This window comes from Gymnoscopelus braueri (genome assembly GCF_963280865.1).
Source record: "Gymnoscopelus braueri genome assembly, chromosome: 21".
In the NCBI taxonomy this organism is placed as follows: Eukaryota; Metazoa; Chordata; class Actinopteri; order Myctophiformes; family Myctophidae; genus Gymnoscopelus; species Gymnoscopelus braueri.
The window spans coordinates 14,762,577-14,779,167 of record NC_137623.1 but is presented as its reverse complement, the minus strand read 5'-3'; the positions used below and the strand labels follow the sequence as shown (position 1 = coordinate 14,779,167).

The 16,591-nt window shown below is 41.1% G+C and overlaps 1 protein-coding gene across 1 annotated transcript; it reads right to left on the bottom strand.

The window, feature by feature from the left end:
* Positions 1–3,044: 3,044 nt before the first annotated feature.
* LOC308076889 (nuclear factor 7, ovary-like) lies at positions 3,045–8,582 on the bottom strand (the record flags this gene model as incomplete). Its single annotated transcript, XM_080417408.1, has 3 exons — positions 3,045–4,265; positions 4,428–4,520; positions 8,415–8,582. The coding sequence occupies 3 exons, from the start codon at positions 8,580–8,582 to the stop codon at positions 3,045–3,047; spliced, it is 1,482 nt and encodes a 493-aa protein (XP_080273534.1).
* Positions 8,583–16,591: the final 8,009 nt, after the last annotated feature.

The following is a 16,591-nucleotide window of genomic DNA, read 5'->3' as shown; positions in this document are numbered from 1 at the left end:
GGCCGAGGCCATGAGACCCGCAGCTTGCATGCATGTCCTGTACGACTTTGCGCCCTAGGCGCATGCATCCAACTCTGTGTGGAGTTTGCATGTTCTCCCCGTGTCTCCTAGGGTAGTTAATACCCTCACAAAAACATGTAGTAATCCTGGTCGCTATACCGCCTCCCCCATGACAGCCGGGGCGCCTGATGGAGGGGAAGGGAACTGGTTGGAATAACGTGTTCCTTCCACGCGCTACGTCCAACCAGGGAAACTCCCCCCTGTCAGGTGACAAGAAGGTCAGTTGGCTCTCATGCCTGAAGGAAGCATGAGCTCGGCCCTGGCCTCCCTACTGTGGGGGACTGGTGTAGTGCTGGTGTAGGGCTGGTGTAGCGCCCAGGATCACTTAGGAAATTGGCACCGGGTGAAAAAAATGGGTTACAAAAATCGCGGGATAAAAAAAAATTTAGTTAAAAAAAAAAAGAAAATAGGCATCCTTGAGGTCTATACTCGTCCACCAATCTCCATGACGTATCGTTTGCAACAACGTCGCCGTTGTGAGCATTCGAAAGTTGAAGACCTTCAGAAATCTGTTCAAACCCTTGAGGTTCAGAATAGGTCTTACGGATTGTGGATTTGGATTGTTCTTACCAGTCAGCTGTGACAGCTGTCCCCTTCAGCTTTGATTCCTGAAAAAACTGCTCCACCACCAAATAATAGGCCACACCCACTTCATCAACTACTTTAATTGGACACAGGTTTGTTTAATTTATTAAAAAAAGGAGCAGTGTGATGTCCAAAAAATGTGTTATATAACTTTTAATATGTTGTTGGCTATGAATGAAAATCCGCCTATAGAGAAAAATAACAAAATGTCAAAAAATATAAAAAGCTGCTCCAATGGAAAGGCTATCATATTTTTATTTACTTATATTGGCCCAAAAAACAATTTAGTATAAGTAAGGTTTTGCCGACTTAGTGGTACCGATATCTGGTCTGGCCCAAGGACTATAGAGGGACATGGCAGAGTGTGTTCTGCTGCTGCTGCTGCGCTGTCAACCACGAGATGATGCGCTCCAAGACAGCTGTCCATAAGCGCCAGACAGCTCTCTTAGAATGTTAATGTGAATAGGCTCCTCATAATATGGGTATAATAAAATTATTTCATTGCATTGTAGTGACTTGGTCTTGGACTCGAGTGGACCCGAGTCCCTTAGTCCGAGTCCGAGTCAAGACCGAGTGAAATTATGGGCGAGACCGAGACAAGACCGAGTCAAATTATGGGCGAGACCGAGACAAGACCGAGTAAATCAAAAAGCGGTCTCGAGACCGAGACCGGTCTCGAGTACTACAACCCTAGTTCTAACCTAACCTTCATTATGAACAGCTCTACTAATGGTATCTATAATACTATATACAATACACTGTGTTCTAACCTAACCTTCATTATGAGCAGCTCTACTAATGGTATCTATAATACTATATACAATACACTGTGTTCTAACCTAACCTTCATTATGAACAACTCTACTAATGGTATCTATAATACTATATACAATACACTGTGTTCTAAACAGTATATTAAAAGATTTGCAAAAATGTTCACGATTTTTCAAAAATAGCAGATCTACAAGCTCATAGCGCGCCACAGAGTGCCGCGCTATGAGCTTGTATATCTGCAAAAAAGGTTGTGCAAATCTTTGAATATATATATTTTTTAAAGCGAACATTTGTAACTCAAATCTGTGCTTCTGGGGGTCCCTGGAACAACATATTTTGAGATGGGGGTCCGTGGCTAAATACTTATCATTTTGGGGCTCCTTGACATGAAAAGGTTTGAGAACCAATGATTCTGTTTTATTCTTATTTAACTTTTAATTTAAAATGTATTCTCTAATATTGTGTTTATTTCACTAATATTGACCAGGCTATATTGCATTTTATGATTTGTACTCAAAATGATTGATTGAAAACATACTTGAGTAAATGTACAAAAGTATCGGCATCAAAATATACTTAAAGTACCAAAAGTAAAAGTACTCATTGTGCAGAATGTCCCATTTCACAAAGTTCAAAATGCATTAAAAATATTTTGAAAATAGCAGATTTACAAGTCGTAATGCAACGCATTGTGAGCTCGTAGTTGTTGTAATAATAATAAAAATCTATGAAGTAACTAGTAACTAAAGTTTTCAAATAATTGTAGTGGAGTAAAAGTACAATATTTTCCTCTGAGATTTAGTGGAGTAGAAGTAAAAGTATTGAAAATTGTAAATACTGAAGAGAGTAGACCATACCTCAAAGTTTTACTTAAGTACTGTACTTGAGTAAATGTACTTAGTTACTTTACACCTCTGTTAGGACTCCTCCCATCCCCCCTCCCCCCCTATTTTAATTATCTCTATAAACCCCATCAATAAAATGATTAAATCACATCTTGTAACAGCATCATAACAGAGTGGAACCGTAACCATCTTAAATGGGTGAAGTCGTCCTTTAAGTATTTTTAAAAGCACTTGAATACTTAAGTATTTTTTTCAAAGTGTGCACTCTGATACTTCACCTCAAGTATTCATTTGACAGAGTCACTTTTACTATTAATATTTGTCCAGCAGTATTTATACTCTGACTCAACCACTGGGGTTGATTGAGTACTTTTACTTGTAATAACTCTTCTAGTGTATGATCTGCTGAATGCTGACTGTTACAAACACACGTCTGACTCACTTTACTCTCATCATCTTTAATAAGATCAAAAACCATCAACAGACATCATCACTGTCACATAGAAACTGTAGAATTCAAACCTGATCCATAAATGACAAACACTACAATATAAAACATGTTATCAGTAATAATCATATCAAACATGTCACCATTATACCAATAGAATTACATGTCTATCTGTCTATGAAACCAAAGTCATTTGAAACTGAATGAGACATGAATTAAATAATCACTGCAATCAATTTATAATAATAATTAATGACCTGCCATAAAATATTAGCCCTTAATCAATACCAGATCAATATATTCTGTAGGTTTCTTATTGGACGCCAGGCGTTCTAACTGTGGTTTTCCAGAGTGACACAGATCTTCCCTGGTAACATCTTCAGAAACTGACCATCATCATCAACAGTGCAAATGTATGGAAACAGTGTCTCAGTGAAAGTGTGTGTGAAGGTGTGTAGGTGTGTGTTAGAGTCAGGATCAGAGAAGGACAGCTGTCCTCTGTCCCAGTCCAGCTGGACTCTGATCCTCCAGGGTTTCTGATTCACCGAGAGATCAGTCCTCTTAACCCCGGATTCAGCTCTGTATTTACCCTCATATAACCCTATAAACCAGTATCCACTCCCTGTGTCTCCCTTCCTCTGGATAGACTCCACACACACACCTACTATCCAGAATGTATTGTCTCCAACCTGAACATCCCAGCTGTGAGACCCTGAGTTAAAGCCCTCAGAACCCAGGACTTGCGGCCAGTAGTCAAACCTCTCTGGGTTGTCAGGAAGCTGCTCATCCTCTTCTTTTTCACCCCTCACACTGGTCAGATCATCAGACAGCATGAGCCATGGATTAGCAGTGTTGGGGTCCAGGATGACAGGAGTGTAGGAGACAATGTCCTTCATCTTGTCCCAGACTCTGAAGGTCAGGTTCTTCAGGTGTTTGGCCTCGTCTATCAGCGCTCCTGAGACCGGTGGTGGGTCCTGCAGGGTGAGCTGGACTCCCTCCATCGTGGTCTTGTAGTTCTGCAGGAATGAGACGTGGTCGTCGGCTCTCGGCTGATCCTCAGCAGCTTGGCTTGCATTGGAGAGGGTTTCCATTTCTCTGCTCAGCCCCTCAATCCTCTCCTTCATCTCCTGACTCTTCTGAGCCTCTTCCTCCCGCAGAGCGGCGATCCTGGCCTCCTCTTCCTCCTGTAGGAACCGACGAAGATTCTGAAACTGTTCCTTAATCTGCATCTCTGTTTTCCTGACCTGAACCTTGATGTGATTTTCTATTTCGTTGCACTCGTATTTAAATCTATTAAAATGAAATTTCTGTATTTCTTTCCTTAAAGCCTCCAGTGATTCCTGGACCTTCTGTTTGCAAGGTCCAGACGCTTCGTCCACGGGTAAGAACTTGTGTCCGGCGTGTTTATTTGAATTGCGACACACGAGACACATCGGCTGTTGGTCTTCCAGACAGAAGAGCTTGAGCTTCTCACCGTGTACGGTGCAGAGGACCTCAGAGCTCACCGACAAGGAGCTCTGGCCTTCCTCCTCCAAAAGGTTCTCACACAGGTCCTTCACAACAACATTTGTAAGAGGATGGTCTCTGGAGCATCTTCTCTGACAGACAGGACATTCTTTTGTTGGTCTTTCCGTCCACCATTCCTGCAGACAGTCTTTGCAGAAGCTGTGGCCACAGGACAGCACAACGGGATGTTTAAAGATGTCATGACACACGGGACAGGTCAGCTCCTCTTTTGGAACAGTGAAACGGGAAGCCATTTTCTCTGCTGCTCCCTGCCGCTCCCTGGTCTGGAATATACTCTGAGGCTGTTACACCAGAGGAATACAAGAAGACAAAACAACGATAACATTATGAGCATCAATTGTACAATTATCTACCAATCACACTTCCTATGCAATAGATGTAAAGGGTATCTGTTGGTTGTCTTTGATGGTTTTATTATACTAACACACAATACAAACAAATACTAACAGTTTTAGACCAGTAAGTTATAAACATAGAAAAGGAAACACAAACAACAAGTTACTGACATGAAATGTACACACAGAACTATAAAACAAATCAGAAATATATACATTTATCGTCGTGTAAACACGCTCTCAATTCTTACCGCCAATCCTTCCGAGCTTGCAATGGAAAATGACGAACGCAGCAATAACACCCTGGTAACTAGTAACACTGATGCCTGCTTAGAACACTTTGTCCTTTTGGTGAGCTTTCTCTCTGTTTATATGGGTTTGGTCTACCCATGTGGGCGTAACCTTCTGTTGATTAATCATGTGACTTGTGTATTGTCTTAAAAGTGGAAACAAAGGCTTTAGCACTGTTCTATAACAGTAGCCACTGTCCCCCAGCTCCTCATCTGACCTAATCAATCAACACTCTCATGTGACTCTCATGTGACACATGCAAGTCCCCCGCTGTGGACCCCAACACCACAGGTCAGAGCTGTGGCCTTTAGAATCTGTATATATGTGTACCTATTATGACTAAATATTAGGGGTGTAACGATACATTTTAACAACGATTCGATACGTATCACGATACTTGGTTGTCGATACGATACATGAACGATACAGGTTAATTTAGAACGATACGATATGTTTCGATTCAGTGATTTAGTCGATACGATACATGAACGATACAGGACAGGTTAATTTAGAACGATACGATTCGATTCAATGACTTAAAATCGATATAGTAACTATTTATTTACCCAAAAATTCTGTGTGAAAAATAAATACCTGGATACTGGATATAAACCCCTCTTTCTCTTTTTTTCTTCTTAAAAGTACTTAGTTTGATATAATTGATTATTTGCATTGCAGAACGATTCGATACGATTATTTGCATTGCAAAACGATTCGATACGATACAAAGTCAAACGATACGATATTTAGCTGTTTGCATATCGATATAGTAGATCGTTGAAAATTCAAAACGATGCATCGATGCAGTTACTGTATCGTTACGGGCCTACTAAATATCCCTCTGAAAATAAGATAAATATATAAATTCTACTAGAAGGCCACATGTGCAGGTAACATGTAAATACAAACTCCACCGTTACATCATAATAATGGATTATTCTACATATGCAGGCGTTTACCTCTTCATTGATAACTTTGGTTCATAAACTAACACAAATAATAATGATTACAATAATAACCGCAAACTTCACGCGCTTGAAAGCCCTGGATCATTCTACACACAATGTTATCATAAGACAATGAATCAAAGTAAATTTTCTTGTAGATGACTGGTTGTACTGTTGCTCCCAGTCATAAATAAATGTCGTTGTTTGTTGTGCCTTATAAGAGCATTCGTAATCAATGGATACTCCCTGAATAATAACTGTTTCAAATACACCACTAGAAGATGTGGTTTGGTTGGTATTTTCAGATAGACAAACCAGTTTTTTTTTTATATTCTTAATATACTTTTAATGTAAACTGCCGTCTCAAATGTTGTGTTAATTTCACTAACATTGACCATGCTGTACTGCATTTTATGATTTGTATTGTTTGTTTCTGCCTGGACCCCAGGAAGAATAGTCTCCACTACGGTGTAGACTAATAGGGATCCTTAATAAACAATAAACAATGTTCTGAAGCACAACTGGTCTGACGGTGCACATTAGAACTAATTCAGGGGGTTGTGGAAGATAGACAGCTAGATCAACTATTTGCAAAACTTGCTTCTGGGGGTCCCTGGAACAACATATTTTGAGATGGGGGTCTGCGGCCAAATACATATAATTTTGGGGGTCCTTGACATGGAAGAAGTTGGAGCACCACTGATATAGCAACATGCTGTTAGGATTTAAAAAACATTTTTAGATTATGTATCTATCCCAAGGACCACTGGTTGAAAACCACTAGGCTAGACAAATAAAGGGAAAAAACGCAGTAGTAATGTGTCGAGGGGAGCTCAGATGGCCCTCATACCTACGTCACACCGCCGATCCGACCGACATGCCCATATTATTTGGAGATCCCCGGCGTCATCATTAGTATATGCCCATATATGGGCATGCCCCCTTTTGTGCCCATATATGGGGATTGTTCTTGAGCTCCATGGAGCTGACTGATTTGTTTGCGCCTGATGCCGTGACGCCACAGTGAGGTTAGACATACTCCACATTTGGGCGTATTTGTCACCATGACTCAGCCATAACCATATAAAGAGTTCCCAATGCAGATTGGGAACTCCTTATATGGTTATGGCTGAGTCATGGTGACATGAGCGTGATAACGTGTATATGGAGCTGACTGATTTGTTTGCGCCTAATGATATGATGACATAATTTGAGGTTAGAAAAAATGCTTTATAATGTGTTGTGATTATATTTCTGAGTGCTTATAACTATAGTTATACAGCGTTATAAGTGTTAGACATGATGTATGGTGGACAGTAATACATTTACTGTATTTAAAGGACCACTTTACCCATTTTCAACCTATCTTAATATAATTGGTCCTAATTAATCCTAACTAATTCATTCACGTCACTTCATTGATGGGGTATCCAAGCTATTAGAAACGGTATGCTTTTTTATTCCTGATAGGTTAGCATGCTATAATAGAAGCCATTGTTCTTGCATTGGTACCAAATAAATGACAAAACCATGCCGATGATGTCACTGGTAGGTGGATTTCTGAACTGTTCACAGACCGAGAAGACAAAAATGAATGAAGGATTTATGTATTATTATTGTGAAAAATATGTTTCATAAAAAGAAAAGAGATATTTACTCACGACCCAAAAGTCGGTCCCGATCCACTGTTTGGGAACCACTGGTAACATTTACTGCAGGCTATGTATCTACCCCAGGCCCTGAGGACACTGCCACTGTTTCATATCCAGCAGCCTATACCGTGAATATCATTAGGATGGCAAGTGTGTTTTACATAAATTATGTACCATTATAGTTGCGGGAAAAGCGCCTCAGTAAAGCATTAGACAAAGGTCGCATGTTATATAATGCACCATTATTCTAATCGGAGTCCTATTACAGCATCAATATCTCGTGTCCGCATTTCCCCATCCATAAACCAAATATTCTGCAAGGAGAGGCGTTCCGCTAAATCTGCACCATTTGCATTTATCCGGCAGACGACCCAGGCAGTAGCGTCTCTCGCAATAACTCTGCTGCCAACTCTCGTAGACGTCATCAAATTCGGCAGAATGCGGCCAACCGCAGTGGTTTCGAAATGAAATTCGACTTCATCTAATCACAACGCATTAACGGAGGTTTCGGGGTTTTCATTCATTTTTGTCTTTTCGTGCTGTGTTGTTTTTTTCTGACCTTTAATAACCAAATCGTATGGAAATTGATAATTATTCTGCATGCGGTATGCACGCATGCTCGGAGGGGACGGAGATTTATTGAACATCTAAGACGATTTTGGATATCTTTCACAAGCAATTTGTCTAATACGGTTTGTGCTTCATTTTGTTTTGATACTTCCTTTGTACCAGAGGCGGCATGACATTGAAATGCTGCCGTGCTAGACGTGTAACCCGGTAATATTACAATAACACTGTGATTGGTCGTTGAGGTGTCGGCAGGCAGGCTGTTGATAACGAGTCTTTCAGCTCCTGACCTCCTGGCATAAGATCTAATGCAGGAGAACAGAACCAATAGCTTCAGGACCCAGCCTCCTGGCTTAGCATCTAAAGGCTGCTCTCTACCGCACCGATATCGGGCCGACTCGGCGGCGGGAGGCGTTAGAAAGCGTCTCCTGCCGACAACCTGTCGTCGATAGCGCTGTGCCGTCGGGTCGGGACACGAAGATTACCGTCGATGACCAACCGAGCAGGTCCGGTCGTTGGGCCGACCGGTAGAGCCGATAGCCGATAGCCATGGGGTAGTGAAGGGGGGGGGGGGAGAGAGGGGGGTAAAGGTTTGGTCCGAGCTGCAGTCCGAGCTGGCTCCAGTGTTGCCAGATTCCGTGAGTGAAACAAGCGACCAGGTCTATGAAAACGAGCCCAAAAGAAGCGACCAGTTTCACCACTTGAGCCCTATTACATCAGCTATTTTCAAAAATAATCTTGAAAGCAAGCCCAAATAAGCAAGTACACTTCAGAAGCAAGCCCAAATTAAAGCAACCCGCAACTATGAATATGTTCAAGCGACTTTACAGGATCGTAGTCCGTTTGGTGGAAAGTCACCTAATGCAGGAGAATGGAACTATAGCTTCAGGACCCAACCTCCTTGCATAACATCTAATGCAGGAGAACAGAAAGCGATACTACATTTTTGTGTAGAGGATATTGGCCACGTGGGGTGCGAGCAGGCCAACCTAACTTTTTTCTCAAATACTGCAGGCTCCACCCCTATAGCCGCTGCTAATTGTAAGTATAGAGATTTGGCCCACATCTGAAAATGTCTTGTGCCAGGGACCCCTAGAAGAGAAGATTTGGGTTAAAAATTTATAATTCAAAATTAATAATTCAAAATGTTTCAAATACTTTGAAGCCGTGAGCTTGTATATCTGCTATTTTTGAATAGCCAATGTATAAAATATGGATAAAGTGTCTTGAAATTCTTGTGATGCCGTATTAACAACAATGCTGAGGGACCCCCTGGAACCCCCTCAAGAACCCCTGGGGGTCCCCCACCTTGACAACCACTGACCTATAGCTTCAGGACCCAACGATGGGGCAAATCGCACTGGATTTTATTATTATCAATTTTACGTAGAAAAGCCAACACAATAAATAAATAACATATCACAGCCCTCTGGGACTTATGTGGGTATGAGTCAGGTAAATATTTTAAGATGCAATGAAACGAGACGACTGAAAATATGAATTAAAGAAATATTTCTGCACAGTTTCTGCACAGTGTAGGAATTGAAGTAAAGCAGAGAGGGATATTTTCCCTCATTGACGACATGAATGACAAAGTACTCAACCCCAGTACTACTTGAGTCAAAGTAAAGGTATACTCCTGGCCAAATATTAGCATAATAGTGGGTCAAGACCCCGGACACAGTGGGTCAAGACCCCGGGGTCTGATCAGCCTCGGTCGGGTCGCCTGGAGGAGGGTGTCCCGAAACAGCCAGTGACTCCAGGTAACACTGATGGTGTGTCCAAGTTTGTGCAGTCAGTAGATGTAGATGTATTGTTAACTAGGGACTCCTGGCCAAATATTAGCATAAATAATAGTGGGTCAATGCCTCTGCTGTTGATATCCCTTTTGTTATCTGTGTGTGCGTGCGTGCGTGCGTGCGTCTTTTGAATGACACAAGCATTTGAGGGGAAATGGACTCTTACAGGTCTGTAACTCTGAAAGTGTACAAATGGTACAACTTGTACACTGTCAGAGTTATGGGGGTCCTTGAAATTAGAACGTTTGAGAAAGCACTGCAGGGTTAAAGAGAAACCACAGCAGAGGAGTCGGAGATAACGGAGACACCGATGTTATTGTGTAGTTTTTTTTATCTTCTTTTTTTTTCTTTTCTTGTCTCAAGATATATTCATCTGTCTTGTCTTTATCATAAAGGCTGTGATGTAGTGCATGTTGGAGACTGCAGAAAACCCTCCATATGGCCTGGGTTACACACACACGCACGCACGCACGCACGCACGCACGCACGCACGCACGCACGCACACACACACACACACACACACACACACACACACACACACACACACACACACACACACACACACACACACACACACACACACACACACACACACACACACACACAGCTTGGGGGGGAATTCCCTTGTGGAGCGGAACCCAAAGATTAGCTTGTCATGTAAGATTTATGAATTTTCATCCAAAATAACGGTGATTAATATGGGCTATTAGGAATGCTGATATGATGCTACCCCCACCTTTATGTTCAACATATCCCCCCTAACCCCACACACACACACAAGCATACACATACACACGCACACACACACTCACACACACAACATTTTTAACACAGATATTGTGACATGTATGCATGCATATGTATGCAAGCCATAACCAACACAAACACACACACACACGCGCACGCACACGCGCGCACACACACACACACACACACACACACACACACACACACACACACACACACACACACACACACGCATGCACACGCACATGCACACGCATACACACCATTTTTAACACAGATATTGTGACATGTATGCATGCATATGTATGCAAGCCATAACCAACACACACACACACACACACACACACGCCCGCACGCACGCACGCGCACTCACACGCACACGCACACACACACGCACACGCACAAACACAATTGCTGGCTAATCTACTTAAGCAAAGACATCTAAGAGCCCTTTAGGAACATATAAAAACAGGGTATTATTGTGTGTTATTAAAAAAGTGTGAAATACAAATTCCAGTGGTCTTAAATAAATTGATTGCTTTTCATGTAAACAACATCAGATAGCTTAGACTGTTTTATTTGACAATTCAGATTAGTCTCTGCCTCATATTTCGTTACTGTCGGGTGGACACCATGTGTCCAAAACCATTCCTTTTTTATTATAAAATATAATTAAATAGTTGTGAGCTTGTAGATCTGCTATTTGCACTACATTTGTGCAAACAATGTTGTAACAATTTTTTCACGCAGTGCCAATTGTCTAAGTAATCCTGGGCTCTACACTCCCTCTGCCAGCCTAGGGAGAGCCTAGAGCCGAGCTCATGCCTACTTCAATGCATGAGAGCTAGCAAGTCGCTTCTTATCACCTAACGGGGGGGGGGGGAGTTTCCCTGGTTGAACGTAGCGTGTGGAAGGAACACGCTGTTCCAACCAGTTCCTTTTCCCTCCATCAGGCACCCGGCTGACCAGGGGAAGGCAGTATATTAAAAGAAAAAAAAAACGGTAAAAAATGGGCTTGTAGATCGGCTATTTTCACCATATTTATCTGTGGAACCGAGTCAAACTAAATGTTATGCATCAACTCCTACATTTCCAGGTGCTTGTCAGGGTCGGGGGTCCCCAGTTTAAATCAGATTATTTTTGGGGGGGTCACAGCCTGAAAAGTTTGAGAACCAGCTGGCATAAGCTATGCCTGTGTTTGGCAGTCAGATGAGACAGAGAGCTTACGTGAGGAATGTGTCAGGAAGTGGGTTTTGGACCTAATAGCAGAATGTGTTGAACAGGGCTTTCATAAATGAATTACACAGTTCAAAGTCCACTTGATAAAAGAGTCTTTTAAAATATATATATTTTAACACAGGTGCATCACAGTCAAAGTCACTGAGAATGAATCTTTAGATGTCCATCAAAGAAGACTTTTCTGTCTGTGAAAGTAAAATATAAAAAGACAAGAAGAAAAAAACGGATCAAAAAACAAACCTGCAGGCAAAACACTAAGAAGACGCTCGGGGACGAGTACAAAGGAACACAGGCAGTGGTGTGAAGTAACTAAGTACATTTACACAAGTACTGTACTTAAGTACAATTTTGACGTAGGGCCCACTTTTAACTTTACTTGCTTATTTCCGTGTTTCAATACTTTATGCTTCTACCCCACTACATCTCCGAGGCAAATATTGTTCTTTTTACTCCACTACAATTATTTGGCAGCTTTAGTTATTAGTTGCGTTGCAGATTTGCATCAGTACGGTGTTACGAAACACACATTAACCGATTACTATTTAAAACATAACTGATCTACAAGCTGACACCGTGTCACGGTGTGATGTGTCGCGAGCTTGTAGATCTGCTATTTTCAAAAATGTACAAACATTGAACATGTTGTACTTTGCACCCTTGTGTAGTTCCTTTATAGAATGGGAAGCTCCAAGCAATGTTCCTCTTCAAAGATGATGCCAGATTTGGTGAAAGGCCAGTATTCTTCTACTGAGTTTGTGATGTTTCTTGTCCTATTTTTGGTTATCTGTTCAGCACATTTCACACAATACTACTCAGTAACATAATGTTCCCTTGTTTATTTTCCACCGATGGTACATGTTCCATCACAAACATATACAAATGCATGAGTTAAAAATAAGGTAAAATTATTTAGACAGTGGATATTAGTCCGTTGCACAGCATTTCTTTTTAGATGCAATTGTTTTACATTCTAAATTTGCAACAGAGTATTTCTACATTGCGGTATTAATACTTTTACTTAAGTAAAACATCTGAGTACTTTTTCCACCACTGGAAAGATGAATCTGCTCCGCCCCCAGCATTCAATAATCACAGTTAAGTGATGTCAGGAGTGGAAGAGGTTAAACCTGGTAAACGATCACATACAGTATGAGTCTACCTGTTCACCATCATTTCAAAGCAATGATTTATCATTTGAACTGAGTACTGTACCGACCCGAGTGTGCTGACATACCATAACACACACACACACACACACACACGCGCGCACACACGCACGCACGCACGCTCAAACACCCTCAGGCTGTTCTGGCAAATATTGTACTTTTACTCCACTACAAATATTTGAAAACTTTAGTTACTAGTTACTTTTCAGTTATAAATTATGATATTATGAAAGATACATTAACCACTTTAGCCCTATTGTAAACCTAGGCTATTTGAAAATAGCAGATCTACAAGCTCACAACGCGTCGCATCGCGACGCGTTGTGTGCTTGTAGATCGGCTATTTTCAAACATTTTAGTACTTTTACTTTTGGTACTTTAAGTAAATGTTGAATTCCGGACTTTTACTTGTAACAGAGTACTTCTACATTGCAGTGTTGATACTTTTACTTAAGTCAAACCTTTGAGTACTTTTTCCGCCACTGCTTGACGGTGGAAAAAGATGGTGAAAAGGGGTAGCTCTTCTGTATGGCCTATACTCATCCATATTAGTGCTTTTTTAAGTGCTTTCTTTCTTTCTTTCTTTCTTTCTTTCTTTCTTTCTGTCTATATCATTCTTTTGTCATTGTATTCTCTTATGCCCCTGTTTATTTCTACTTATTTCCAATTTAGTTGTTGTTTTCAACTCTCCGTTAATAACTTGTTTATTTATGCTCTGTGTCTTGTTGTCTCATGTTTTATGTAAAACACTTTGAATGACCTTGTTGTCGATAAAAATGTACTTTCACTGCCTTACCTTACTTTTTTGTTGTTGTTGTGACATTCAAATAATTATTGGTATGGTGCTCGATGATGCAGAAAATTATGCAAACGTGTCGATGCAAAATTCTGCCCCCAACATCAACGTGCTTGAACTGAAGCGAGACTCATTTGAGCGGTTGTTGTTAATGTTGTCACCACCAGTGGTGAAAGTATACTCAAATGTTTTACTTAAAGAGGTGGTGCCATGGTTTTGCACAATTTCTGTTTTTCATGTGTCTATGAGGTTGATAGAACTTCATTAAAACCCCTGGTGGTGTTTTTATGGTGTTTTATGTCTTCTCTGACTATTTTGAGTTTCTTCCTGGAGGCTGAAACCTTGAGGGTCAAACGTGCCAATAGAAAAACAGCCATTTAATGACACAGTCAAAATAAACCCTCCCCCTCATTATCATAACACAACAGGTGTGGGCATGAGGAGGAGGAGGGACTAGGACAGGTGGGTGGTGCTAAGGTGGTGGAGGAGGTGCTAAGGTGAGAACCAGGTATACTTAATGAATTGGAGGCGTGTCCACATAAAAACATAATTTTAACACTTTCTGTACACTTTTTTGAAAAAAATCTTCCTCCTATAACCATAATACCTGATGATTATGTTTTAGGGGGGGGGGGGGGGTCACTGAAAATCACGGCACCCCGTCTTTAAAGTACCAAAAGTAAAAGTACTTACATGTTTGAAAATAGCAGATCTACAATGCGTTACTTTGACTGAAGCCATACGGTTGAAAGTTGCTCTAATTGGATTATTGTACCGTATCTTCTATGTTTGCTGTGGTATTCCACAGTAGTGGTGTACTTGTTACAACCTTTCCATCTGTCCTGACATTAATTCCACCAGCCTAGCTGTGTGGTAATAAAATAAACATTGTAAGTGTGTGCGTGTGCGTGTGCGTGTGCGTGTGCGTGTGCGTGTGCGTGTGCGTGTGCGTGTGCGTGTACATGTGTGTGTGTGTGTGTGTGTGTGTGTGTGTGTGTGTGTGTGTGTGTGTGTGTGTGTGTGTGTGTGTGGTTTAACCCATTAAGACCGGGAACGCATCTGTGTCATTTTTAGATTTCTTTGGCTATTCAAAAATAGAAGATCTACAAGCTCATAGCGCTATCAGCATGTATATCTGCTATTTTTTTTTAAATCGTCAACATTTTTGCAATTCTTTGAATATGAATATATATATTTTTAAAGCGAACATTTGTAACTCAAATCTTTGCTTCTGGGGGTCCCTGATGGAACAATATATTTTTCCGCTTTTGAATTTTTTCCATAAATCAGTGCTATTGAACACCCTTTACACTTGTGTGTTGGTAAAAAAAATATTGAACCAATGAAAATTAAAGTATTAAAAAGCGCTTCTGACAAAACCAGCTAACTCCATTAGATCCTCAAACTTTCTGCTAAACCAGCTAACTCCACCAAAGGGGGGTGAAGTTAGCTGGGTTTAGCTGACTCCAGGCTCCACCCCCTTTTGACCTCCAACCTCATTCAGCCGTGCTTATCAATGATGAACAAAACCTCCTAACTCCATTTTTGTTTTTGTCATTTCCTGAAAAATGAACATTTTGGAGTTAGCTGGTTCCTGCCGGACAGCAGAGATATATTTAAAGATTTGAACAAATGTTCACGATTTTTCAAAAATAGATGATCTACAAGCTCATAGCGCGGCACTCGGTGCCGCGCTATGAACTTGTAGATCTGCTATGTTTTAGTAGCCAAATAAATCTAAAACTAGAAAAAGTGCTCCTCGGAGCACAGGTCTCCGCCAGGTCAGGTAGGTTATTGTGGGGCAGCAATGTTCGGAATTAGCCAATCAGGATGGAATATGAAAAATTGGATGGAACCATCTTGATCACTTGACTATATGTGTACCGATTTGCATGATGTTTGAATTTGTAGGAGTAATATAAAAAATAAAAGTGTTGCAAAATTGGCCTCATGGTGGCGCTATAATAGGGCAATGTTAAAAGGGTGGCATTTGTTCTTCAATGTAGTGCGAATGTGCGTGCAAAGTGTCGCAATCGGACGCTGCATTCATGATTTGTGGCATTTTGTTCAAAACGGGCCACTCCTGCAAACTTTAGATGTCAATGTTAGCCAATCAGGATGGAATATGAAAATTTTTAAAGATCCATCGTGATCACATCATCGTGATCACATGACTATAGAGATCAAGTGTACCGATGTGCGTGAAATTTGGATAAATTCTGAAGGCTTAATATCAAAGAATGTGTTTTACATAAGTCGGCCTCCTGGTGGCGCTATGAAAGGCAAATGTGAAAAATGCAGGTCAGTTGTTTTTCCTTGGCCTCTAGGGAGTGTGCGTGCAAAGTTTCATGCAGATCGGTGCAGTTATAGTTAAAAACATAAATCGTCCATTTATAGCGCCACCATGAGGCTGATTTGAACATTTTCAAGTGGCATTTCTTCCTCGGCCTAGTGGGAATGTGCGTGTGAAATCTCACGGAAATCGCAAGCTGCGTTCATGATTTGAGGCATTTTGTTGAAAACGGAGCAATCCTGCAAACTTTGGAAGCCAACCTTAGCCAATCAGGATGAAATATGGAAAATTGGACAGATCCGTGTTGATCACATGACTATAGAGATACTGTGTACTGATTTGCGTGATGTTTGGATACAATCTGTAGGAGTACTGTCAAGAAGTGTGTTTTGCAAAAAGCGGCCTCCTGGTGGCGCTATAAAAGGCTAATTTGAAAAATTTGGGGCAGAGGTTCTGCTCTGGCATCCAGGGAGTGTGTGTGCACAGTTTCGTTGCGATCAAGCCAACGGTGCCGGAGAT